The sequence below is a fragment of the Meles meles genome, chromosome X (assembly GCF_922984935.1).
Source record: "Meles meles chromosome X, mMelMel3.1 paternal haplotype, whole genome shotgun sequence".
Lineage (NCBI taxonomy): Eukaryota > Metazoa > Chordata > Mammalia > Carnivora > Mustelidae > Meles > Meles meles.
The window spans coordinates 89637927-89665546 of record NC_060087.1 but is presented as its reverse complement, the minus strand read 5'-3'; the positions used below and the strand labels follow the sequence as shown (position 1 = coordinate 89665546).

The following is a 27620-nucleotide window of genomic DNA, read 5'->3' as shown; positions in this document are numbered from 1 at the left end:
ATGGACATTGGGGAGGGTATGTGCTATGGTGAGTGCTGTGAAGTGTGTAAACCTGGCGATTCACAGACCTGTACCCTTGGGGATAAAAATACATTATATGTTTATTAAAAAAATAAATAAATAATGTTAAAAAATGAAATAGCTTATGAATATGAGAAAACAATATCTTCCATCAGAGTAATAGAAATGATGGTCAAAAGATCAGGATCTCACTTGAATTGAATTGAAACCCTTTCTGAAATATGTCAGAGTAATAAAGAAGATAGAAAACATTAACTAATGTTTTCCAAAGTTTTATTTTTTTGTCACTCCAATGTACCCCTTTTCCTCCTTACTCATGAAGTTTTAGAAGAAATTAATGAAATCCAACTCCCTTTTCAAAGTTGTGGTGACTTCAAGAGTCTCAGTCTCCAGAATATAGAAAGCTTTGGCACTGCTGCATTCCACAGGGTGGGGAAGGGTTATCAACAGCTTCCTAAAAATCAAAACAAACCAAGACAAGATAAAAACCTAGAATCATCTTCCTAAAGAGATATCAAGAATATATCAACTAATGAATCATTGAAGATTGTATCAAAACTAATGATGTACTATATGTTAACTAATTAACTTTAAATTTAAAAAAAAGACATCACTTTTAATAAGGTAATGGAAAGCAATACATACCATCAGAAGATTGGGAACCAAAAAATATTTAGACAGTATAAGTACTGGGTCAAAAATATGCCTAAATAACACAAATAATGAACCAGTTTTTTTAGCCTTAAAAATCCAAGCAGGGGCTTTGATCCCCTACTCTTTTTTTTCAAATTTGACCCCATTTTGCATTATAGACACATAGTCTCGGCCTTGATTTATAGGTAGAGGAATAGAGCCATTGCAACTCTAAGTTGGCTGGATAGATCAGTTGCCAGCCATGCTTAGGTGTAGATGGAATGTGACTGACTGATACAAATCTGAAAATTGGAATGGTTTATAATAATTCTGCTAGCGCAATCCCAGGCTGAGTATCCACTACAGGTATAGTTATTGAAATTCAAGCCTGGAATGATTTTAATACAAGATCAATGAAAGTGCTCTGTGCTTGCTTTTGGTTCTTTCTACTATACATTGACAAAAAGCCCTATGAGAGATTGCTGGGTTTATTTTGCCGTTGTGTCTCAGTTATAGGATAGCTGTATGCTTTAGATGCATTGCTGGGATGAGACATCCATAATTCTGTCATAGGGATATGAATATGAATTATGCATGGGGTCGGCACATGCTGGTATCTGCAGAAAATTAAATGCATGAAACTCTTGTTACCTCACATTCTCCATAGAGAAGGCTTGAGTATCTCTATAAAAAGTGGGCCGAAAAGCTCTTTTAGAAGGTATAAGGTCCAAATCAGTAAAGTAATCTGGTATTTTTTTTAGGGCTACTTATTGAATATTTGTAAAAGTAGTGTTTGAAAACTAATTCTTGAAAACCAATTACCTCTTTACTCATTTGCAAAGACCTAAGTTAAAGAAATGGGGCTGATTAAAAATATTTATCACAAATCTCTGGAACCAAAGGAGAAATTTTCTGTGACTCTTGTTCCATTCCAGATATTTGGGGTAGGAAAAACAGCTTTCTCTACCAGAAGTAGTGCTATCATGATGTATTTTAATATAGGCTGTAATATTTGGTATCTCCAGAAAGTGGGTGCAAAAAATGTTTAGAGTCTATCTTTTTAAAATTGTTTACAATATAGGTTGAGCTGGAGTTAGATTTGCTTTATCCCTTATTCTACAAATGATAATGTATTCACTTCAAAAATAAAGCAAAGCTCAGTGGTGGTAGTTTCATTGCACTAAAAGACAACTATAAATCAACTAAAGAAGGAGTTCCAATGATAATGTGCACCTCTCTGTCCAGAAAGAAATAAATTCAGAAAGGACAGTTAGTGGCCATTTGGATGATCCATCCATCTCTGCATTTCTGTATAGTCCTTAATAGTATGGCTTCACATACTAAAATTTTGAAGAACAGAAATGGTGCAACTTATTTAGGCTCTTAGGAGAAGGGAAGTATTTTTGTCCAGTCTGTTTCACTGCCTGTTATCTGAATTGAGATTTACATTGAAACAAAATAAAATTCTACAAATACTTATCCATGTACAATTCACTGAAGTACAGGACTTTATCTTATTTTCGTGTCCCCCCAGTGTTTAGCAGAAAACTTTATAAATGTTTGTTAAAGGAATAAATAAATGAATGAAAAGCAAATAGGTCACCACAAAATAATATTTGAATACCTACTATAGATTAGTACTATCACATATAAATAAATATTTAAGCCCAATCCCTCAGCCTTTACATTAATAGTATACTTGCTTTTAAGAAGGTGCAGTTTAGGCACTGATTAAATGTTTATCCAGTGTTAATTTTCGTTAGCATTTATTTAAAAGTGAACTATAATATATGAAAGTAAGGACAAAAAAACTATAAAGTGAATTTTAATTTAAGACTTACATACTTACATTTATATTAGCAAAGTCAAGGTGATGTTGCAAGAAATTTAAATACAAGACAACCTTGTTCTGTGCATATTCACATAAGGTAGTTTTATCTTATGTAGTTAATAAATTATTTTATCTAAATATCTGGGTTAAAATATACATGACTTTTTAAAGGTTTTCTATTGGAGCCATAACTATTTTCAAAGCAAGTACAGAAATAGCTACTGAACTGAACTTCACTATTTCATTTTGAAAGCATTTTTTTAGTTCGAATATCAGTCAATTCTCAATCAGTCTGAGTGAAAGGAGCACAGCAAAGGTGAGAATAATCTAAATAGCATTCAACCAAAATTTAACTCATACTTGTATTTACAATATGTTCTTATTATCCCATTCAAGGAATTCATTTATGACATGCTTAGGATTCACTTCAAAAAATAGTGGAACCTCATATGAAGACAAAAATCCTTGGGTAATTATCCAATTTCCCCTAACTTTCCTCCTTTCTATCTACTCCATTTTGGGAATCGACATGCCAAAACAACCAGTTTTTTAAAAATGAAGAATTCAAGAAATTGCTTTATTTCTTTAGGTTGTATAATTCCAAAAAATCTGGGTTCTATTGATAATTCTAATGCAACTGACTATCATTTGACTGATATTTCTAGTCCATTCAGTTAAAATAGATTCACTTATTCTGCCTTATACATAGACGAACAGGATATTTTCTCTTACCTTTCTTGGGGTAAGTAAACAGTGTTAGAGGATGTCAAAATTGGAAACTAAAGAAAGTTACTGTAAATATCAATAAATTCAAAAACAAGACACACTTCCAATAACACAATTTCCTATAATAGCATGGCTCCAAAAATGCTCAAGTGTTTGGGAAAATGGTAAAAATGATATAAGCCTCTCTTCAGTCTTCTACCATAATTCATGATTTTTTCCCTAAGAGACAGCACCTCTCTGCACAGAGCACTTAATATATTAAAACAGTATGATCCAAAAATTCTAGTGTAGCCCACATTCTATGTGGACAGGTATCTCTGTATGAGTCTTTCATTTAGCGGGCCCTGATAGATATCTGGAATGACAGCATAGCCAGAGCAGCTGCCTAAAGATTGATGGAGAACTGCTAGGGGAACGGAAATTAACTCCATGATGTGTAGATATGTATGTGCTTTTAACAAGCACACCAATATCATGGAAGATTAACTGTTCATGTAAGCAATCTTCCTTGCAGAGTTTGTGTGGAAGAGTAAAAGCATATATAATATGAATTTAAAAAGAACAATACTCCTTGAGGTGAATGGTAGGAATAGTGGATGTAATTTTAATAACATGAAACAATTTGTGAGAAAATAGTTTTGAAATGATATACATGATGAGAAAATATTTTCTATATATTCATCTCTAGTTCATTAGGGGTTAAATACATCTACTGTGGAAATCAAGATTAAGCTACATATGTACAATGGGTTGTTTACACATAGAGGTCTTTGGTATGAAGGATCTACTTTCCATTTTTTTGAAGTCCTAAGATCAACAGAGAAGTACTGATACTGATAATGCAAGAAAGAACAGGTGCCAGCAGCTGACTGCTCGCCACACGCAGCCTGAAATGTTCATGAGTTACAGAAAATGAACCATTGCAATCAACCCAGGTGTGCTCACTGCTATACATTCAGATGAAAACTGAACAAAGCAGTGAGATATTTAGATATTTTTTCTGACGCACATCGGGTTCCACGGATTCTCTCTTTACGGAGTTGGTTTTGAGAGACAGGACTGATTTGTCCAGGTCAGGATAAAGATTGACATCAGAATCTTACTGTATGTGTTGTGTTTGGGGAAGATAATTTGAACTTGTGTAATAAGAAGAATATTTTGAAAATATCAAAATGTTTAATTGAATTATTCCACTATTACCTGTATTCTTTTTCAGTGTAGTCACACTACTTGAGGAACTAGTGATAAATTATTAGAACTTTTATTTTAAGTAATTGATGACAAGACTTTTCTATAAATCTTTAAATAAACATAATCAAATTTAGCCTTAGAGCTGCACAATAACCAAAAAGTTTAAAGATACTGCTTCTCTTATACCATCACTGTATAAAAAAACCACATGAGAGACTTACAACTTATGAGATTTTCACCTCTAGTTCTTTTTCCTCACAGATAAGCAAACTGTATCTTAATGTAAATGACTGTGTTTTGGACACAGTTTTGGTGGTGTCAACCTACTCACAATGTATGGAGGCAAAGCAGAAAAAAATAAGGTGTTTCCAAATATATTTATATTTCTATTATGCAGATCAAACATCTGAGTGACGTTTTCACTTTTCTTCAGACTTTAGGGGTAATGCAGAATAACTATATATACTTTAAGAATATCGACTAAAGTTTTGTTAATGTAATACATTATTCTAGTTCTGAGTTTTACTCACTTATCAGGAGTACGGAGGTCAAGAACCATTTCTTGGATGTCAATTTTAATTTCGGAAGGGTTTGTATTTGGCAGTTTAATTTTAACCTGAAAGAGAGAATGAGAAGAAAAATACTGCTGTCTTGAGGAACAGTTAATATGATGAGTGTAGTGAAATATGGGGAAATGAGAACTAATATTTATTAAGTTCCAGCTATGTGCCAGCCTAGACCCTTTCCTCATAACAGTCTTGAGGGACAGGATTACCCCCATTTTAAAGATGATGAAACTGAGATACAGAGAAATTTAATGAGGGCCTGAGGGCAACTGTGTGTAATTGAACTAAGGTCTCTCTGACTCCAAATCTATATAGAAACACGTTGGTTGCCTGTAACTTTCATCGTCTGAAGGTGTATACTAGTGCACCTGCTAGGGCTGGGGACTTTCAACTGGCTTTATATCAGTAGACACGTTAAATAAAAAGTGGTTAGTTCTCATGTTGGGTCTGGGTTGGTGATTCCACCTATAGTATCTCAGTGTAAACTCCCATACCACAATTCCTAGAGAAGTGTAGGAGTTCATAAAAGTTAACATAACACAAGATAAATAACAACATGATCCCTATACACACACACACAAAATGGGACTCTTCATTGGTTTGGTAAGATTTTACTTAAAAATGTCTAATCTCAAATAGCACATGACCCCGCAATTCCTCTCCTGGGTACATACCCAAGAGCATTTAAACATATGATGTTTTTTTTCACAGCAGCATTATTCACAATAACTTGAATAAAAGGCACAAACAACCCAAATTTTCATCAACTGATAAATGGATGATCAAATTGTGGTATATCCGTACAATAGAATATTATTCAGCCATAAAAAGCAATGAAATACTATTACATGGATGAACCTCGAAACATTGAGCTAAGTGAAAGAATCCAGGCACATACTGTAGGAAATATATTCATATGAAATATCCAGAGTAGGTGACCCACAGAGACTGAAGACAGATTGGTGAATGCCAGAGGCTGGAGAGGGAGAAAAGAGGAGTGACTGTTTAGCAAGTATAGACTTCCTCCTGAGTTGATGAAAATGTTCTGGAGTTAGATAGTGATGGTTGCGCAACATTGTCAATGTACTAGGTGTCACTCTTAGTGAATTTTGTATTGTGTATTTTACCACAGTACAAAGTCTGATCCCTCACTCTAATTAATTCCTTTTTTGATGGAAGTTGATTTATCATCTATCATTTATCTATCTATCTATCATCTATCATCTATCATCTATCTATCCACCCATCTATCTGAGATGCCATGGCATATGGTTTCTATAAACAAACAAAAACAAAAACAAAAAAAACCTACAAAAATTTACCTTAAGGTTAAGGTAAATTATGAAGCTTTCTCTAAAATGAGCTATGAGACTTGAAATATCGGACATTGGGTGCTTTAAGAACTTGACTGGTATGGATAAAAGTACCAGGTTATGAGGGAAATACATATCAAATAAATAATGGGGAAAATGGAATTCCTTGTAAGAAGTTTAAAGTAGACAATATTTTTTACATTTTTTATTATTTTTATTAATATTTTACAATATAAAATATATGTCTGTGAGTTATATTTTACTTTATTAAATCTGTATATAAAAATATTTGTAAATAGAACTCTAGAAGTCCTACTATCTAAATATATCCTATGGCTAGTATTTTCACTAAAGAAAGAATTGCCTCCTAATTTATATTTTGAAAATTCAGATGTTCATAATGATAGATGTTTTAAGTGAGAGAAATAGAGCATTTCTTAAAGAGGTAGTTACAGATGCTCTACCTCAAAGTAAATGAGCATTCTATTGGATAAAAAAGACCCATTTTTTATAATAACTTCAGATCTGAGAGTTGAGATGTTCTTTAGTTGCAGGATGACTCATATCACCTGGACCAAGGGATATAAATATTTATTTCATTAGTCTGAAATATTTAGTTCTTTCAAGGTAAAAGATTATTTCCCCAAGGTTGAAATGACATTTGAGGAAGGAAAAAAATTATAACTTATGTGAAATTTAGATACAACTTCTGGGTAGAACGTCACAGTGGTTCTTAAAATCATTGGCAACTCTAGTGAAGGGTAATTCAGAAACAACTCACTGATTTTTTCTCTTGAGAAAATTGAAATTGTGTACAAAAATGTTTTCAGAGGAGGGACAGGAAGAAACAAATTAAGTGGAATCATATGCATTAATCTCTCATAAGATAGAAGGTTCAATAGGAATCTTAACAGAAAAACTCCTAAAACATGAATCAGACTTCTTTAGAAATACTTTTAATGAATTCCCAGAAAAGAGACATGGTTATTTATTGACTTCTGATTGTACCCAAGATCTAACTAGTCCAACATTAATAAGTACAGTACGTCACTGGCCAAGCAATTAAGGGAATTGATGTTCCTCTCTTTACATAGGATGCAAATTGATTTATTTCAAAGACTTACTTATCTTAATAGGTAAACTAAGGAAAACTAAAAATTTCACTGGGGACTTTTCAAACTTTTGGGAGCTCAACCTTTGGAGTCAAACTTGGGTATGAATTCTGTTTCTATCACCTATTAGGTATTAATTGATTATAGTTATCTATTGTTTTACAACCAAAACCAATTACACCTCCCCCTCCTAATCTGTGGCTCAAAACAATACACATTTATTATCTCACACATTTTCTGTGAGTTAAGAATTTGGGAGTAATTTAGCCAGGTAGTTCTGGCTTAAGGTCTAAAATGAAGTTCTAACCAAGATATTGACTGGAACTGCATACATCTGATGGCTTCATTGGGGCTAGAGGATCTGCATCCAAGGTGGCCCACTCACATGTCTATTGGCAGGAGGCCTCAGTTCTTCACCACATGGACTTCTCCATAGGGTTTAAGGCTGCTTGATTGTCCTTATGACACAATAGCTGTCTTCTCCCCAGAGTGAATTGTCCAAAAGAGCAAGGCAAAAGCAATGCCTTTTTTACATAGCCTCAGAAATTGTGCTTTTTCATTTCTATGATATCCTATTGGTTTTACAGGGCAGCCCTATTCAGAGTTCGAGGGGACCACACAAAGGGAAGAATATCAGGAAGTGAAAATCATTAGGGGCCATCTCCTAGGCTGGCTACCACAGTACATATTACCAACTTCAGTTCAAACCTCTGTCTTCTGGCCTTGTGAATAAAAATGTAGCAGGAAAAGGTCCACAACTTTAAGGTTTGTGTGAGCCCTTCTTTCCACTTTCAGCTTGTCTCTTAGTCTGTCTCTGGGAATGCACTTTGGGGCTTTCCTGGAAATAGGTAAAGGTAAGTCAAATTGCTTTCATGGTCCTCTATTTATTCTCCTCTATGTGTTGTAACAGAGCTGGCTTAATATACCAAAGTACTTGGGAGGGGGAGGTCATTAATGTAGGATTATCATTTTGAGTTTTAAATTTCCTCTTTATTGTTTTGTTCTTACAACAGATTTATATGACAAGATGGTTCCTGAAAAGATAACATTCCTATAATCTGTAAATGATTAATACAGGCTCCTTAGCTCCTCAGACAAGTGTCTGTGATCATATTATAAGACATTAGAAAATTGAAATGAGAAGGCCAAATGGCGAATGTTCCATAGAGGTCATCCATTCTACGTTTCCTCTTGAGCTGTCACTTCCTGACAACCAGAATGGAAGAATAAATGAAATATATCTTATATTTAACTTGGCCAGTCTATGTATGCTATTTACTGAAATTCTATTGAAGCTCAAGATATGCAGAAGGGTTTGGGCTGAAAATTTAAAAGATACTTAATTTGTGGATTCAGGATATTATAAAAATACTTTTGAATCGACAGAAATACAGGAACCACCTCTAACATATTTGATTCTTAGCAAGGAATTTAAGTCTATTTGAGTTTCAATTTGAAACTTAATGTTAGGAAATTCTGATTAACAGAAAAAGTTTGGGTAGGTCTCATTCTGAATTCAGTAATTTAACTTCCCATTGTTTTACTATGGAAACCCATGCTTAACTATGGAGATATTTTTCCTATTGCAGCCATCTAAGTATTTTATAAAAATCTTCATGAATATTAATGATCTATAGGAAAATGGAAAAAAAAGGTGATGGATCCCTACTTTGAAATAATATATTTACCTCTGAAGAATAAAACTATAGAGGTATGTGTTCTCCAAAACCAAGACACAAAACCAATAGATATCTTTTTAAATTAAAGGATAAATTTTCTATGGTGTTATCACTTTGGCTTTTAAAATTTTATTTATTTATCTGAGAGAGAGAGAGAGAGAGAGCACAAGCAGGGGGAGGGGCAGAGAAAGAAGCAGACTCCCCACTGAGCAGGGTGCTAGACGTGAGGCTGGACCCCAGGACCCTGAGATCATGACCTGAGCCGAATGCAATCAGTTGAGCCACTTAGGCACCCCTGATGTTGCCACTTTGAAACATTCCAGTATTATAGTGTCATGCCTGTCTTATGAGATCATAGAAGCATAGCACCTCTTCTCTCACAGGAGTGCTCAGCTCACTCTGAAATAAGAAGAATTTATAGGACCTCCATGTCTCTATTGGCCCCCACAATCACCCCCAAACACTCACAGCCTCACTACCAGTAACTGTCTTGAGACTACCAGAACACAATCCATTATACTTTTTTTTTTATCTCTATTTGTCAAGAACACAAGAAGCCTCAGACTCCCAAGTCCTTGCTTATCGCCTAATAATTACCATCTGGATCTTCATATCCTCTATTTTGTTTCCATTTCCTACCCCTCACCAACTATGAAACACTTCCATAGTTCCTCTGGAACACACAGTCCATCATCCTTTATCTCAGCTCTGAGTATTCCTTTCAGTTTCTTGAAATCTGGATCTCCCTTGATGACATTGCTTCCCCAGTCTTCACCATTGGTGCCTGTTTTTCTTTTTTTCCTCCCATTGCATTTGTATCCCTGGGCCTCCCCCTTTCCTCTAGCTTTTAAAAATGAGACTCATGAAGGTGTTTGCTGAGGGCCATCGATGTGCCTGGCTCTATTCTCAGAGCGGGGGTGGGGCGACAGAGAGCGGGGTCATGTCATCACTCGGACCATGATGATGGCTGCTCATCGTGGTTTATCGTCCAGCCACAATCTGGCTGGAAGTTAATATGATGGTGAATAGGGAAGGAAGAGCAGAGAGAAACTTTATTTTAAATGTACATCAGTATAATGGATCTAAGGTCAAATTTCTTAAACTGGCCCATGAACAATGTACCTTGAGGTGTGTCAAATCTGAATAAATACAGAGTGACTTCAGGGAAAAAAAAATGAGTCTCATGTCTTTACACTATACCACCAATGACCCTTCTTGTTGGAAACCATCGACCAATTCCTTAAAACATGTTTTAAGAAGGAGAAAGTAATCAAAACAGTAAAATACTGCTGGGTAGTCATCTTCATATCTTTAATAATAATAATAATAATAATAATAATAATAATAATAATAATTCTTTGTTCTTTATTGATATTTCTAACATTAAATTTCTTTCTTCAGTGTTGATGATTTATATATCCACTTAGATAACTTTCCAATCTCTTACCCTCACTTTCTCATGTCCTTCAAGTCTTTGCACAAATATTTCCTTGTCAGTGAGTCCTTCCCTGACTATACTATATAAAATTGCAGGGGTGCCTGGGTGGCTCAGTGGGTTAAAGCCTCTGCCTTCAGCTCGGATCATGATCCCAGGGTCCTGGGATCGAACCCCGCAGCGGGCTCTCTGCTCAGTGGGGTGCCTGCTTCCTCTTCTCTCTCTGCCTGCCTCTCTGCCTACTTGTGATCACTGTCTGTCAAATAAATAAAGAAAATCTTCAAAAAAAACTTTAAAAAAATTGCAGCTATGGGGCATCTGTCTGGCTCAGTCAGTAGAGCATGTGACTCGAACTCAGTGTCATGAGTTCAAGCCCTACATTGGGCATAGAGCCCACTTTTAAAAATGCAGCTATTAAGGCCACGGTGGCTAGAATATAATGAACAAGGAAGAAAGTGTGGTGTCAAATGAAACTGAAAAAGTAGGCAGGTGTCATCATGTAAGGCCTCATAGGTCAAGATCAGGAGTTTGGATTTTGTTCTAAGTGGTGTAGGAAGCCAAAACCAGGAGAGAGGGGAGTCATTAAAGAGAAAAACATGTTTTAAGAAGAAGTAATAAAAAACGTAGAATACTAGGTGGTCCATCCTCATATCTTCAACTCTTATTTTTCTAATTTTGTGTAGGACAACTGTTTATTTTTAGGATTGTCCCTCTTATTGCAGGATTTAGAGCACCTCTAGTCTCTAAGTACTACATGTCAATAACATCCTATAACCAAAAATGCCTCCACCCATTTCTAAAAGTCCTTTGGGGGCACATACCATAACTACTTTTTACTATTTGTTCATTCACTCTAGTGACACACAGTACGCACTCAATAAATATTACATAAGCAAATGAAGGGATATTTGTCATCAACTGAAAAGCATTCTTAATTCTCTTTTATCCTAAAAAAAAATTACCCCTAAATCCTGCCTCCTCCTCAACAACCACCTGTTCTCTCTCCTCCCCTTCATTGCTATTCCTCCTCAGAGAATGATCTACATTTGCTGCCTTCTCTTCCTGGCTTCCTGTTCACTTCTTGACTTTCTACAATCTGGTGTTGGCTCCCAGCACATCACTGAAACTGCTGTCTTCCAAAGGTCACCAAAGACTTCTTAAATGATGAATCTAAAAATTCCTTCTGCACCCTACTCCTGGTTTACCCCTCTATAGCACTGGACACTGTTATGGCTTTCCCCCATCTCTGAATATCTTTCTTAGTTCCTCTTCACTTATCCACCCCTCAAATATTGGCATTTTCTTAGGGTCAATCTGTTCTTGCTTGCGTGGATTCAGTTTCTGCCTGTTCTCATTCAAGGATTCTGGACCATGTGACTCAGATATTTTGATGAAAGCTCATCAAAATGTAAAATTTCTGATTTTTTTAAACCAAGTAATATGGGTAAGACACATTTCACTTGGGCACCTGGGTGGCTCAATCATTAAACTTCTGCCTTCAGCTCAGGTCATGATCCTGGGTTCCTGGGATGGAGCCCCACTTCAGGCTCCCTGCTCAGCGGGAAGCCTGCTTCTATCTCTCCCTCTCCCCCTGCTTGTGTTCCCTCTCTTGCTGTGTCTCTCTCTGTCAAATAAATAAACAAAATCTTAAAAAAAAAAGACACCTTTCACTCTTATTTCATACCTGACCCTAGCCATTGCAAATTCTCCCCATCTCTCTCTCTCCCTGCCCACATGCACTCTGCATCTATCTCTCATTATGGGGGACTTATATTTTCAACTCTACCAATTTTGTTACTATTTAAAATTTTAAATACATCTAACTTTTGTAATCACAAATGTATTAAATCTATACAATTAGATTATCTTTTAAGGAGGTGTTCATCCTTCTACCATCATTATGAAAGAATGTTATGATATTAACTATAAGTGTACATATATTACCGAGAGAACCATTAGAAATTGAATTGAAGGTTTACTGTGCTGCCTGGAGTTGATAATAAGGAATTGTATTACAGCTCAAATATCCTTCTCTCTGACACACAGTCTGATATATAACCAATCAAATAAGGTTAGCATAATCAGAAAGCCTGCCAAAAACGTGTCCATCCTCTAGAATTTATATGGAAAGGAGAATCTATTCTACTACCAAGCAGCCAAATCCATTTATTCATTAAAGGTAAATGAATACGACTGAATTAATCTAAGAGAGAAAACAGGACTTGAGAAGTAGACCATTCAAGAAACAAGTGAATTCTCAGAAGTTAGGGAGACACTTTGCTTAGAATGATTGATAGCCCTTTTTGAGATGAGAATGTGTGATAAACATGTGACTCCTGGTTGTATCTGCCAGATAGTGACTGACTCCTATCCCATCCTTGACTCTCACCCCATTCTCAGTGAGATTTAGAGATGGAGTAAGGCTCATATCCCAGTGACACGGTGATGATGAAAGAGAAACAGGCGTAATGCCTTGCTTTATAGGTAACATCAGAATGGCCCCTTATCGATACAGATACATTAAATCAGAAGAACCAAAATATTATTAATCCATTGCAGGTCAAAAAGAGTATCAAGTTATATGCAGGCTGCTTTTCCCCTCCTCTAGAACAAATGATGGGTCACTTGGCAGAATATCAATAACCCTCGCCCCATTCACTTTTGGATTTTAGAGAATCTGCTGTTCAACATGCATGGGTGTGGGCGCCTGGGTGGCTCAGTGGTTTAAGCCGCTGCCTTTGGCTCAGGTCATGATCTCAGGGTCCTGGGATCGAGTCCCGCATCGGGCTCTCTGCTCAGCAAGGAGCCTGTTTCCCTCTCACTCTCTCTGCCTGCCTCTCTGCCTACTTGTGATCTCTGTCTGTCAAATAAAAAAAAAAAAATCTAAAAAAAAAAAAAACAAAAAAAAACATGCATGGGTGAAAATAGGAATCCACTGACCTACTCCCCACTGCACCCATCCCCCTTCCTGCCACAAACAGTCCTATGGAGAAGACAGGCTATCTTCCTACATATCCTTGATACCTTAATTTCCTTTTTCTATGCTCCCCAGCTGGCACCCAAGAGGTCAGGTACTTTGGTCAGCCCTGTTTCTCAGGGGTAGGCAAGTTCTTATTTTTCCCACCTTGTTTCTATGACAGCTTTTTGTATATGTGCTGCCGAAGCGAGCACTATGACAGCTTTTTGGCTTCCCCCATCATCATTGTTTTTATCTCTAAAGCCATGACACGGTCTCAACCTTACTTCATTGATCCAGTTCCTCTTGGGTTTTGATACCTGGCTTGGAACTGGAGTGAGAATTTCCGATGCCTCTGTTTGAACTCTTCCTCTGAATATTGACCGCATCCCAAGGGCTATTATTATTATTATTATTATTATTATTATTATTATATCATTTTAAGTAAAAACAAGCAGGATAAAAAACCTTTATTCATAGGCTGTAAATGTAGGAAAATGGCTCCTCTATGGCACTCTGGTGAACCTGTGCTATCCACGTTGGCCACATAGGCAAAGCTCAACTGCAGTCGGCCCCAAGTCTTGGCAGAACATCCTGTGATCCTCCCAGAACAGGGGGAGATAGAGTCTTGTGAGGAGCTGCCTCAAGGCTGTTTCTTATCTGCCTTTCTACTCTGTGGGAGGCTCCTTATCTTGCAGGAGGCTACCAGTGAAGCAGTTTCTCACCCTCCTCCCTAGTTCCAATAAGGCATAAGAGCTTTCTACCTCCCTCCCCTTGGGTGTAGATACAGGCTATAAAACAGTCCAGTTACAGCCTAGAGTTGGCTTTTCAGCAACAGAGTGCCCCACCGCTCATGTCACCTATTATCTGGTCCCTTTAGTTCAATGGTTTTCCTGTGGGGCAAAGGGACATGTGGAATTGACACCAGGCTGATCTTGCTTATCCTGTCGGTAAGTAATAACCTTTATCCATATGGGTTCACTGTTTCCTTATTGAATGGATTAATGGAAGACTGTGCTGCTGCTTATACACTGCCTGATCTCTTGATAGTAAGCTCCTTGTGAGAAAGAGAAACTGTTCTATTGTATTCAACACTGTATATCAAGTATCTGGCCTATAGTAAGTGCTCAATAAGTATTTGTTGAATTAAAAAATACAGCAAAGAGTGGTAAATATGTATTCAAGGTTATATAGTCAAGGATTTAGATCAAACCCATTATAGCAGGATCTTTGTGGGGAGCGATGGAAAGTATAGAGAACAAAAAAGAAAATAAAAAAATAGTAAAATCAAATAAAGTAAAATAGAACAAGACGGGCATTATACTCATGAGGTTTAAAGTAAAACAGACATGTTACCTAGGAGGAAAACACCTTCTAGCTCTCTTATTATTCTTCCATTAATTTATATGAATATTTGATACCTTTACAAGCTTGACCTTATTTTCTCAACCGTAATACAAGGAGAAAGGCTAGATAAGCATCTTTCAAACTGTGTTCCAAAGAGCCCCAGTTTTTCTCCTAGGAGCTGCCTCATGGGTGACAGTACCCTTTTAATCAAGGCAGTGGTACTTTTATGTGTTCTTTGTGTTGGGCTTTCTCACAGAATTTGGTTTGAAGAAAATGGTTGGCAGCTAAAAACAAAACAAACCTGCAAAAAGCTGACATATAAAGCTGTAGCTCTGAAATGTACATCATGATGGTTATAGTTTCTAATACCATATTGAATACTGGGAATCTGCTAAGAGAGTGGATTCCAAGTGCTCTCAACACACACACACACACACACACACACACACAATGGTAAGTATGTGAGGAGAGGTTATGTTAATAATGCAGTAATCATTTCAATATGCATATGTGTATGAAATCATCATGTTGTACACTTTACATACAATTTTTACTTAAAACATAAAATGCCTAATTATAGATTAAGGCCATGGAAGCTTGGTAGCTACAAACCCAGTAGAGGAGCAGTAGGCAGAATTTAGATAATGAAGCTCTTCGGCTTGAGGTTAGAAGGAAAGAACAGAAGATTTACTGAAGACATACATAATCGTAACTGAGAATTTTGTTTAGGACAATTGCTTTGATTTAAGACTCATGAATCCTGCTTTCTTATTTGGAGTCTGGGGAGGGTAAAGGAAAGGGCAGTCCTTGTGGATTTTTAAACCCCAAATCACTCCTTGTACTTAAACAGATTGTTCATGCTACTATCTTCTTCAACTTAAACAGAGGTCTTCTTAAAGTCTTGGATTGTTACATATAGACCAGGTCCAGCCCCCAAATAGCAAATTTAGCCAGTTCTAAGATGTAATTCCCCCACATTTTAGTGTTTCTGTTACTGGGGTGCGTCATGCAATCAATGTGTACAATCAATGGGGTAGCACACTTATTGTTCCTTTGTTTTAAATAAATGACAATTTGATGATGTCTTAGATCTGGGAAAATGCCATATTATCAATAGGAATAGTAAGCTGATAAATTTGAGCAAGAAATACTTGAGATGTGGTCAATAACCTCTTTAGTCTGAGTCTTACCAGTGGGGTTAAGCAATGATTGTGGATATCATCACTAATATGCCTACAAGAGAAGATAAAATTCAAGCTACAAATCAGTGGTTATTTTTCTTTTTTTGAGAGTTGGCTTACAAGTACACCACTGTCAACTCTTCTTTATTCTTCTTATGCTCAGAGCTTACTCAAATAAGCCAGGCTATTTCATGCCTGGATACTGCCCCATGTGCTTTACTCTGTTTCTTGGAATGTTGTCCACTGGAAAAATCTTGTCTACCTAATGTTGATCTCTTTCTGCTTTATGACACCATATGTGTCACACATATATGCCTCTAGTATATACTTACCATACTGAATTGCAATGATTTATTACATGTCTGCCTCCTTTATTGTAAATTCCTTGAGGGTGATGACTGTATCTTATTTACCTTTGTATCCCTAGTACTTAGAACAGAGCCTGGTGTGTAATAGTACTCACTAAGTATTTAAAAATTGAATATATGCACTATTCCTTATGTTCCACATATGAGTGAAACTATATAACTATCTTTCTCTGATTGACTTATTTCACTTAGCATAATCCATCCATGTCAATGTAAATGGTAGATACAGTGCAGAGGACAATAGGGGAAGGGAGGGAAAACTGAAGGGGAAGATATCAGAGGGGGAGACAAACCATAAGAGACGCTTGACTCCAACCCTCTGTTTCCTGGAGTCAGGAAGGTGGGTGAAGGGAGATGGGTGGGGGAGATGGGGTAATTCGGTGATGGACAATAAGGAGGGCATGTGATGTGATGAGCACTGGGTGTTATATGCAACTAATGAACCATTGAACATTATATCAAAAACTAATGATGTACTATATGTATTAAATTGAATTAAGAACATTGAATATATGAAGAAAATGCAAGAGAAAAAAAAAACAGTATACATGTTGTGAAGTGCCATAGCACCAAAAAATACTACACATAGCTTCCATTCTGTGCTGTCCATACCTTATCCAAACCCTCTAAACTCCTGGTAGACTGTCAACACTGAGTTTAACTGTTAATAAGAAGCTGATTTCATTTATGTGAGTTCTGTCTCCCCAGTCGACTAGAATTGCATTAAAAGGGGGGATCAAGTCTTCTTCAGTACATACTTGTTGAGTTTTACATAAACTGTGTACTCCTACTCTTAGGTACAATTTGGTTTCCAAGAGCCTTCATTCAGGACACCTTTATTATTAATACTAGTAGCACTTTAAAAGGGAGAGAGATGGAAAGCCTCACAACAGTTATTTACTTAGGGCCCAGAATTTCTCCAGAGTTTATAGCAATCCTCAACACTAGACATCAAAAATGTTATTTTACAGTTATTTAAAAGAGAGGAATTGCAATGTTACTGGTAAAACCCTGGGAGCTAATTACTTCTAGATCACTTGAAACCTTAACTCATTAGAGTTTGAAAAATCTCCCACGCTACTTAAACTCACTACTCCCATTATGTTACTTGATTCAATTGGATGTCTTAGATTTTGCTAATAAAAGAAAACCTGAAGTTCATGCAAGAGAGAGATTCCATTTATCATTTGCTTAAGGAAAAAAGATTAAGCATTTCCAATGGGCATCTCAGTACTCCATACTGTATAGTGTTGTGAGACAGAGAGGGGAAAAGATAGATGCACAGCCACTGATCTCAGGAAAAGAATTCTCCACACCAGAATTACCAGTGTTTGCTGCCAAAACCAGTTATATCCACTCTTTCTTTGGTTCAGCCCAGACTTTTCAACAGGATCATTCTGAGTCTTAAATAAGCAGAAGTAAGGAGATCTCATTGATCTTATTGGTATTGCTATTGTTATTACATAGAATTAGTGTCATTCCGATAAGGGAAACAAGATAACATTTTAGTGTCTTTTTAGAGTTTTAAATCAGAAGTTTGGGTCCAAAAATTAAGAAAAAGACCCTTTTTAAACTGCACGATGTAAGCTGAGTCATTAGAAGAAATATAGATATAAGAGATAAGAGAGATTCAGGGAAGGACAGTTTTCACAGGACTAGAAATAGTGTATTATATCTTATGATTCTATTTTGTTTATAAATCTTATCCACATGTGTAAATTGTGTAAATTTAGTTTATTTTGTATGTATTAGTCAATTTTAAATCGTCAATCCCATTATTCCCTAGTACCTAAAACATAGCAACCACATTTTTAAAAAGTTTACTGCCTTGCCTACGGTATTATGCATATAAAAGCCAGTCAGTGTAGCCAGAATGGTCATAGGGAAGATAGAGAGGCTCACCACTAGATCTTCACAACATGCAGTTGAAGAGTCTTTTCTCGAAAATCCTAGGAAAATATCCTGAGTTCCCACCTGCTGTTTGAATATTATCTCATACCTAAAAAAAAAAAAGTCAATGATACAGAGACTCAAAAGAAAGCAATTTTCTATCCCAGAGCGAAAAAAAGAAAGAAAAAAAGAAAAAGAAAAGAAAAACAACCCCCCAAAACTACAAACTTATGATGAATGCTATTACAAAAAATAAAAGGACTAAATAAGGTGCTGACCATTTCTTCAAGCATGTAGCAGAATCATAAAGGAATAGAAGTCTAGAAAATTCAGTAAAAAAATACCTAACATGAAAATATATATATACCTAATACTGTAAAGCAGGATTTATATTGTATCTACTTCTTTTTGAAAAATTAAGTGTAATTGTTTCAGAGCTATACAAATAAAATGGATTGAGGGAACTTCTAGTAAGATTAAAAGCACAAGAAAAAAAAGGTCTTTTTTCTTGGAAAACAATGGCTCAGAAAAATAGTAGGCCCATAACCCAGAGTTTGATGGATAGATAGAAATCCTTGTCTGCTAAATTTGGGACACAGAGTAGAGTTAGAAAATCCAGGTGTAGTTCTTTTTCTGTCATTAACTGTGTGCCCTTGGTCAAATAACAAACTCATGGGGTTCTCTGCTTCCAGATTTGTACAATTTATGGAAGAGAGGTAGGTTTGAACTCAGTGATCTCTACAATATTTTATCCAGGTCTAAAAGTCTACAATAGAAACACTGGTAATGTGGTCAGCACAACAACATTGCAGTATTTAGAATCTAGGCCTACAGAATTCTTACCCTGATGAAAGATTTTCCTGGTATTTCACCTCACAGAAGAAGATAATTCACAAATCTTTCTTTGCCCCCACATTTGGGTCCCTAGGGATAGAGTGGTTTATAGAAAGAAGCACCCAGCCATAATGTACCCTATATCTTTTTAGAAGGAATGAAGTGAGCAAACATTTACAGATGATCTTTACCCTTTAATTCTCCCCTAATGAAGAAACAGTAACTCTCTGGATAGGAAGACTAAAGGACTACCTTGAACTTCTGCTTGCAAATAGGAAAGCCCAAGGATGGAAAAGGGATTTCTCTGAGTTTGAACAGGACTAACAATAAGTAGCTATTTGATATGGGGCACTTTTTTCTTAATAGACTATAACATGTACCTGATATTTACAAAGGTGAAGACAGGTTAAAGCAAAACAGAAAGGTATTGATCCATATGCCCATGACTCCCAAATGGATTTGCTCTAGCTGCTGCTCTTCTCTCCATCTCCAGATGTAATTTTCCAACTGTCTACTATATACATTTGCCTGGACGTCCCAAAGGCACCTCAGAGTCCACACATCCAAAACCAAACTCATTGTTTTCTCTCTACCTTCATTCCCAGTCACAGTTAATGGCCTCACTATTCACCCACTCACCCTAGTCAGTACCCTCAGCATCATTTCTGATGCTTTCTTGTCATTCATTATATCTAATCAAATAATATATATTCCTTTAAGAATCTCTCAAAGGCCCTCATACTTCTCCCAAGGCCAGTGACTTAGCTCAGGTCCTTATTACTTTTTATTTGGTCACTTGTGATTTTTTTTTTGTGTGTGTGAGCAGCCTATCCCCCTTTTTTCCCAATTTCCTCTTTACCCACTGGGACATTTTGAAATGTACTTGCATAAGATAGATAATAAAGATTAAAAAAATCTTATAATTTTCTTCATATCCTGACTGGAGTTCTTATTCATTTAAAACTTTCATGGATGTTCTTTCTACAGAACATCAAACATCAGGATGAGAAGTGAAAATTTACTCAAATTTGGAACTTGCCACATATGGATGTTTGACATTCATTAGACAATATGACGAATGAGTGGCTTACTTCATACCTTTCATTGGATGTGTGGGCATTGTATAAACATAACCTGAGATTTACTCTTCATTTTTAAGGTACACACAGAAATGTTTTAAAATCCGCTTTGATCTTTTTTATGAGGTTTATGGGGTTTTTTGACATTGTTTATTTGAAAGCTGGATACATTTTTCCAGTTAATTATCTGCAGTCTCCCACTGCTTCTACTTTCAGAATTGATGTAGAGGACAAAAGAGAGGGATGGGTTTAAAAAAAAAACTTGGACACAATTTTATAGTCAGAATTAGATAAGTTGTCAGATTACTTACCATAGAAGTCTTCAAGAATTCATAAAATACATTATAATTTAGTAAGTACTGCCTTGGTTTTTCAAGTTATTCTAAATACTCAATCAAGATTTTATTTTAGAATACATATATTTAAAGCTTAGTGTATTTAACCATTAATTTCAATTATGAATGTGAACATACTTTTAACTCCTTGAAACTGTGGGTGATTTATTTCATCAGAGTGAAGGGCTATTCATGATAATAATCCTAAATTTCATATTTACAATTCATATTCATAATTCCTATTGAAAAAGCTACAAAGTGAGGCTTCAAGACCGCTTGCAAAATATGTTAAACATAATCGTAAAATAACTAGTAAATAGGTCCAGGTAATAATAGATAATTGGAGAGAAAACACAGCCTTTTACCACAATTGTGGAGCATTGAATAATTAAAACCAGGTCTTTGACACATAAACATGGTAAAATAATTTAGCCTGTATGAATGCTTGTAACTTAATGGGTTTTCTTTCCCAGTGTTAGTTCCACATTAAACAACTAGCCAATAGTAAATATAAATATGTAATGGAAATAACTGTATTTTTCAGTTTTTGTTTGATAATAACTGAAAGGAAGGTATTATATTTCACTATTTGTTTCTGCTTCAGAAGGAAAAAAATCATCAATTACACATGCCTTCTGTGTGTCACCATAGTTTTATCTTTTATGTGGTAGAAGTTACTTTATGAATCTTGTCAAAAATAGAATGGTATCAGATGACACATCTACCTTAAGCCCCAAACACATTCCTGGCCTCATCTGACTTACTCTGGTATTTCTCTAACATCCCACATGTCCTCATGCTCTGCTCCCTCTGGAACCTCTTCTGAATTCCAGATATCCTCGCCCTTTTCATCACTGCTTTGAGGGATGACTGTGGAGAAAGGGAAGATAAAGCTGAGGCTGTTTCTATTCTTCATGCTCAGTTTGGGATCATCGAAGTAAAACATGTTCTATTTGTAATTACTAGTTTGTGTTTTGGTCCAAATAAGCTAAATTAGTAAAAAAAAAAATGTAGAATTTTTGAATCAATCCACAACCAGTACATTGTAAAATTGTAATAACAGTTGTAAAAAATTTGGAAACAACATGTAAGCAAAAAGAAGAAAAAATCATCTGTTATCCAACTACCCAGAGATAATCAATGATAGCATTCTGGTCTATATCTTTCTAGCCTCTGTGTGTGTACACATGTAACATATAACACATACTCTGTATGTGAAAGAACACTTTATAAGAAACATTATATATAACCTACATATGTAAAGAAAAATTACACATTTTTTCAGAAACATCAATAGGATCTTATGTCCAACATTTACATAAAAGAACCAATCAAACATACAATCATCTGATCTGGGGAGCCAATGTCTTATCTTGCTTTGTGTATTACTATCTAAACACTTTGATACCTGTGCCATGAAAGCATGACATAATTCTTAGAAAACATCAGTTATAGAAACTGAAAAGAGTGGATATAATGATCATTTTTTTATTAAAAAAAGAAGATTTTATTTGGGGCACCTGGATGGCTCAACTGGTTAAGCAACTAACAGCCTTTGGCTCAGGTCACAATCCTGGAGTCCTGGGATTAAGCCCTGAGTTGGGCTCCCTGCTCAGCAGGAAGTCTGCTTCTTCAGCTGACCCTCTCCCCTCTCATGCTCTCTCTCACTCTCTCTCTCAAATAAATAAATAAAATCTTTTGAAAAAGAGAGACAGAGAGAGAGATTGAGAGAAAAAGAGCGCAAGCAGAGGGAGCAGCAGGAAGAGGCAGAGGGAGAAGCAGACCCCCTACTGAGCAGCAAGCCCAAAGCAGGGCTCTTTCCCAGGACCCTGAGATCATGACCTAAGCTGAAGGCAGACCCTTAACCCACTGATCCACCCAGGCACCCCAGTGATAATTTTTTAATCTAGTATTTTCCTCATGTAGATGTGAGCCTCAAAGAAAATCTCTATCACTTCTCCTTTATGTAGGACTAAGCATATACCTGGGTTCTTACATGCCATCTTTAAATATTTAAAAGCAAGTGAGGCATGGAAAAGCCCAGCTTACATTTGTTCCAACATTAGGTGCAGAACATTATTTCAAGCTCTCCTTTTAAGCATCCCCAGAAATGCACCTGATTACCAGGTTTTCAATACTGCCAATCTTTTGTAATTGTCTGCTTCTGTCTAGCATGAGCTTTGCAAAGCCTAATTACAGATTTCATATAAAATAGTTTGCATATGACTCATTTTTCTCAGAATTTAGAGGATATTAGACATACACTATCAGAAATTCAGGCAGCATAGAAACACATCAAAATTTGAACTAGCCTTCCAACATCTCTTAAATGAGGCAAAGAGACTCTTGAGTATGTAGAGGATAATAACTGAAATTTTAACATCATCCCCTCAGACCTCATTTTAGTCATTATTTTAAACATTTTCCAGATAAAATCTTTAACAATCAGCTAAACTGATGAAGGAACTTCACTTCCTTTCCCTGTTCACCTTCTGGTAACTGTCATCATGACAGAATTAGAGCTTTCTATATTTTTGAAGATGTATAAAATGCTCAACTCTGTGAAAACGTATGGGCCAAAACGCTGGGGAAAATCTCCCCCAAATAGTTATTCTAGTTTATAGAAGCCGTGACTATATACATCGCCTCATGGGCTTTAATTTATAAGCATTTTGATATAAGATAAAATTGTGTAGTTATTTATTGTGTTCTCCAAAAGACTATTAACTCGATGGGAGCAGAGACCTTTCTATTTTGATCTTCCTCATAGCTGCAGAGATGGTCCTACTACCTGGTACACAACAGGCTCTCAATAAATATTTGTTGAATGAATTAATGAATTCTGTGAAATTGCCAGAATATAGCAGGGTAGAAGATGAAGAAACTAAGCATCTTGGTAACTAGACTTTAAGTAACAAAAAAGTTGTTTAACCACACATGATTTTCTTGGTTTTATTTCTCAGGAAATATACCAAAAAGTGAATGTGAATAATTCAAGGCAAATTAATTTCCATTAATATAAAAACAACTTACCGGTAACAGTAGAGTAAAAACAGCATCTTTATATGTAAATGGCCGTTCATCATTTCCACAATTATTTGAGTTCATCTCTGACAAATTCTAGTGTTAGTATTACTCTCCTTATACTTTTGCTCCCAGAGAAAAGATTTTACTGATTATACTGATCTATATGCTTTGTTAAATAACTTACCTTGGAGCTCTTCTGTTGTTGGTGGTCCAATATTCCCAGGACCCATGGCTCCAAGGACAGATGAGCAATTTGGCTGGGAGAGAAGAAAAAAAGTCCAACAAGTAATTATTACTTGTGTAACCTTTATGACCAGTAATGCTTTAAATTGATAAGCTTTCCATATAAAATTTCATAGAGCTTCTCATTTAATCATCATTGTTATACAACAGAGCGACAGATGCCAAGTATTATTTAGAACGTGTTTTCCTTTTCCTTTCAAAAGGTATTTAGTTTAATAGACCCAAAGGCAGAACTGATCTTTGATCAGACAAAATCCCCAGTTCCGGCCCAGTGAATTGTGTATCCCTGCGGATAGCGGAATGAACCGCATTCATCTCTTTGAAGGTCAGAACCAAGTATTAGTATAAAAGCACCAACACTTTTGGGTTTCAGCAGTGTCTTGCCAGAATTAGATGGGGGATGGAAAAGGATGGGAAAGTTTCATAGAAACAAAAACAAACCACTAAATAGGGTCTTAAGTATTTAGGTATCAAAGGACTCATTCGAAACTCCTGGTAACTGATTTTACTTTTTTTCCTCTGGGGACCTAAAACACTTTGTCACGCCACCTCATGACACTGAACTAATGGATTTAAACAGCAACCCCAAATTAAGAGTGTCAAATATATGCTGAACCACTTCAGTCATCATGAAAATTCATTTTGCCATCCCCTGTGCAAGCAAACACACCCCCATAGGACTGCCCCTCTATTCACCAGTACTAGAACAATTTTCCTTTTTTCAACTAAGTATGATACATATTACACTATCAGAATAGTGGCAACCACCTCATTGGTCCCTCTCAGGAGTCTTTTGATAATTCAAGAAATCCCAATATTTTCCTAAATGTTCTTGCTGATGCCAGACTCTGAAGCTCCAGTTTACTCCATTGCTGACAGTCAAAACATTGTTCTCTCCCTGGATCCTGGCAAACTAGCACATGAGGCTCTCTTTTCTCAGGCCCCTGCCTGGATCTCCCAAGACTTCAGGTATGTACAAGAGTTACAATGTCCTGTTTGGGCAAGAGGAATAGTGTCTGTCCTTGAAAGCTGGTGGAAAAACTCACCTGTGTCTTTATTATGCTAAACTATTCCAACAGCTATAATTCAGAAATTAATCTGTAACATCTCAATGGCTTCTAAGACAGTAACCATTCCTTTCTAAAAGATGCTTCAAAAGTGCAATGTCTCTGGTTAATGTGTTACAGGCAGTTTTATGTGGAAATCCCAAAATGGTACTCCACATTTTTTTTGTTTTAATCACTAAGGTCATATAAGGTCATATAAACCAGTCATATATAAGGTCATATAAGGTCATATAAGGTCATATAAACCAGTAGCGCTTTCCCTAAGTTATTAATCGTCAGAATACTAATAGTCAATCAGGGCAAAGCATTTCTTGGAACATGAGGGCTTCTTGTTTTGTTGAGTGACTCCTTCCAAGGAAAATTAAAATCCATGGTAAGGAAAACTTGAACATTCCTAACAAAAATTGGTATTCTCTCCATGCACAGTGATGATTGGGTCAGTGAAGGAGGGTCTCAGTTTATTAACTTAATGAAAATAAATGATTAAAAACAAATTTCAAGTGGAATGAAAAATGAGGATAATAAAAATATTAAAAACCATCTTGCAAATGTTTTCCATGAAAATATCATTTCAGCCTTTACCATGGAGCCACATCCCATTATCTGAGAAATTTATCATTGCAGTTCATGCCACGTTGCAATAGGTAAGAGAGTTAGAACAACTTGGTTACAGTGTCTGTGGAGTGGTGAACCTTATTTCCTACAGGTGTTAAGATTCCCGTGTGAGTTTAAAAAACACTCTCTTCCTAGTCTCCCAGATTCTTAGCAATTCATGGTAGAGACGATGTAAATAAGCCAATGTGTATACAACAGTTCTAATGTTGTTTTCAGAGAGCATTTTCAAAAACAGATCACTCTTGTAATCATTCCAGTTCCCAAGATTAATATATGTTAAAAAATGAAAAATAATTTCTCTCCTGGAAAATTTAAGAGTTCATTGGAAACATTAATTATTCCCCATTGTTCTGATACTCCAATTCTATATCCTCTAATGATATCTATACTCCAGTGTCTGAGTGACCAATTACCTCAAAATTGCTGGTAACCCAGATATACAGAATCATACATTATTACAGTAATTTTCCTCTATGAATTGTACAATTTGATAAAATTATCCTCGTCTATTCTCATAATCACTCATCTTTCTCCTAGAATCACCTCTAGATGCAAATAAACAACTCCATACGTAGAAAAAAAATTAAAAAAATAAAAAAAAACTCCATATGTAAAGGCCAAAGAGAACAGGCTTTGTAACCAGGGTAAATCTTTTATCTTTGAATCTGTCCCAGTTACAAGGTCCACTCACCTTTCTTCAAGATTGCTGTTTCTCAAATATTTAATATGCCTTTTGCATAAGACATAATCCTACCCTTCCCAGGATGTATCCTTCTACTTCAGCTTAATGTAACCAAAATGAACTTGCCTTCCCAATTTCATTGGTACTTTGCTCCTAAATTTTTCTCCAGTGTCCTGTGTGTCGTATATATTCAATGCTATCATTAATGTCCTGATTTTTGTTTGGCCTCCACTAACTTTTCCCTGACTAACACTTCTTGGATTCTGGCTCCAAGCTGATTCAGTTTCCATCTAAAATTTTTATTCCCATTGCACATCTTCCTTGATTCTGTGCCTTTCACCTAAACTCTTCCTGGAGGGTGGAAGTTCCATCGAGTGTTGATCTGAGCCACTGCTGCCTATTCAGATTACATTTGTTTTTCCACACAATGACAGAAAAGAATTTTTGGGAGGAGCACACTGGAGATGGTTTATTCATGGAAAATTGGTCATAATAACAAATTCACTAAGATCATGTAAAGCAAATTGATATATTCTGTCATTGTGTGAGATTTCTGGCCCAAATTTTGTTTGCCTTCATGTAGGCAGTCTGATAGCTGAGGTTTGCTGATACCTAAGGAGCAGGAGAATGGAGAGCAGGGGTTACATAGAAGTATTTTGATTATTCTGGGAATATGGGCAGTGACTGAAGGTCAGTTTATGGAACTATCCTACCCAAAATGAAGCCCACCTTGCTGCAGCAAGCCTCCCTGGGGCTGCCTGCCATGATCCCAAACACTATCCAACAAATTAGATTCCACAGCTATGTGTGAGCATATACCCGGAAGTCAATTTTAATAAGCTAAAATTATAGTAGCTTATCCCATTATTTGGGTCACATTGTTCTCTGTTCTGTTGTCATTTGTGGACAAATTTTTAAAAATTAAGGGAGCTGGTTGGTGGGGGCCTAATTAACACTGTCTCATGGAAATTATTTGTTTTATAGAAATACTGTCTAGGCTTAAAATCCCAAGTTACCACTCTCTGCAATGGTTGTCAAGCATTCTTTGGCCATAAATATAAATGACAAACATTTTGAAATGTGGCTATTGCTACCATAGTTACAGAACTGTTTTCCTATTGAGTGTTCAGATAATTTAGAAAAAAGATAATTATGTTTGCTAGGAATGAACCAGAGGTTATACTCTCATGTATAATCACTCCTGCAACCTCCTGTTGGATGACACAACCTTGCTCCCACAGCAAGGTTGGAACGAGTTGTTCAAATACAGTTTAACAACTTAACATGAATAGAACTAATTCATCTGTAAGTGTACAACCACCTGTCCAGGCTCAAAATCATCCTCTTCTTCGGGATAAAGTAGCTTAGAGAGGGCTTGCAGAGCTGAAACTGAAGAAATGGTTTCAATTTCCATATTTTTGTATTCTAGATTTTCAGTTTCCATATTTTTGGTTTTTGCATTTTCAGATTCCATATTTTCAGAATCCAT

At 36.1% G+C, this 27620-nt stretch overlaps 1 protein-coding gene across 1 annotated transcript; it reads right to left on the bottom strand.

The window, feature by feature from the left end:
* Nucleotides 1-345: 345 nt before the first annotated feature.
* Nucleotides 346-27620, bottom strand: DNAAF6 (dynein axonemal assembly factor 6). Its single transcript, XM_045996491.1, has 6 exons — nt 27453-27620; nt 23709-23781; nt 21262-21367; nt 18262-18358; nt 4933-5018; nt 346-475 (listed from the first exon to the last, which is right to left on the bottom strand). Exons 1-6 carry the CDS (start codon nt 27618-27620, stop codon nt 346-348), a joined length of 660 nt encoding a protein of 219 aa, XP_045852447.1.

Excerpts from the sequence above, each read along its gene's own strand:
- DNAAF6 (XM_045996491.1), bottom strand. The coding sequence starts at position 27,620 with ATGGATTCTGAAAATATGGAATCTGAAAATGCAAAAACCAAAAATATG. Across the intron at positions 23,782-27,452 it reads ATGATTTTGAGCCTGGACAG|CCAAATTGCTCATCTGTCCT; the intron begins GTGGTTGTACAC and ends CTTCTCTCCCAG. Across the intron at positions 21,368-23,708 it reads AACAACAGAAGAGCTCCAAG|TCATCCCTCAAAGCAGTGAT; the intron begins GTAAGTTATTTA and ends CTTTCTCCACAG.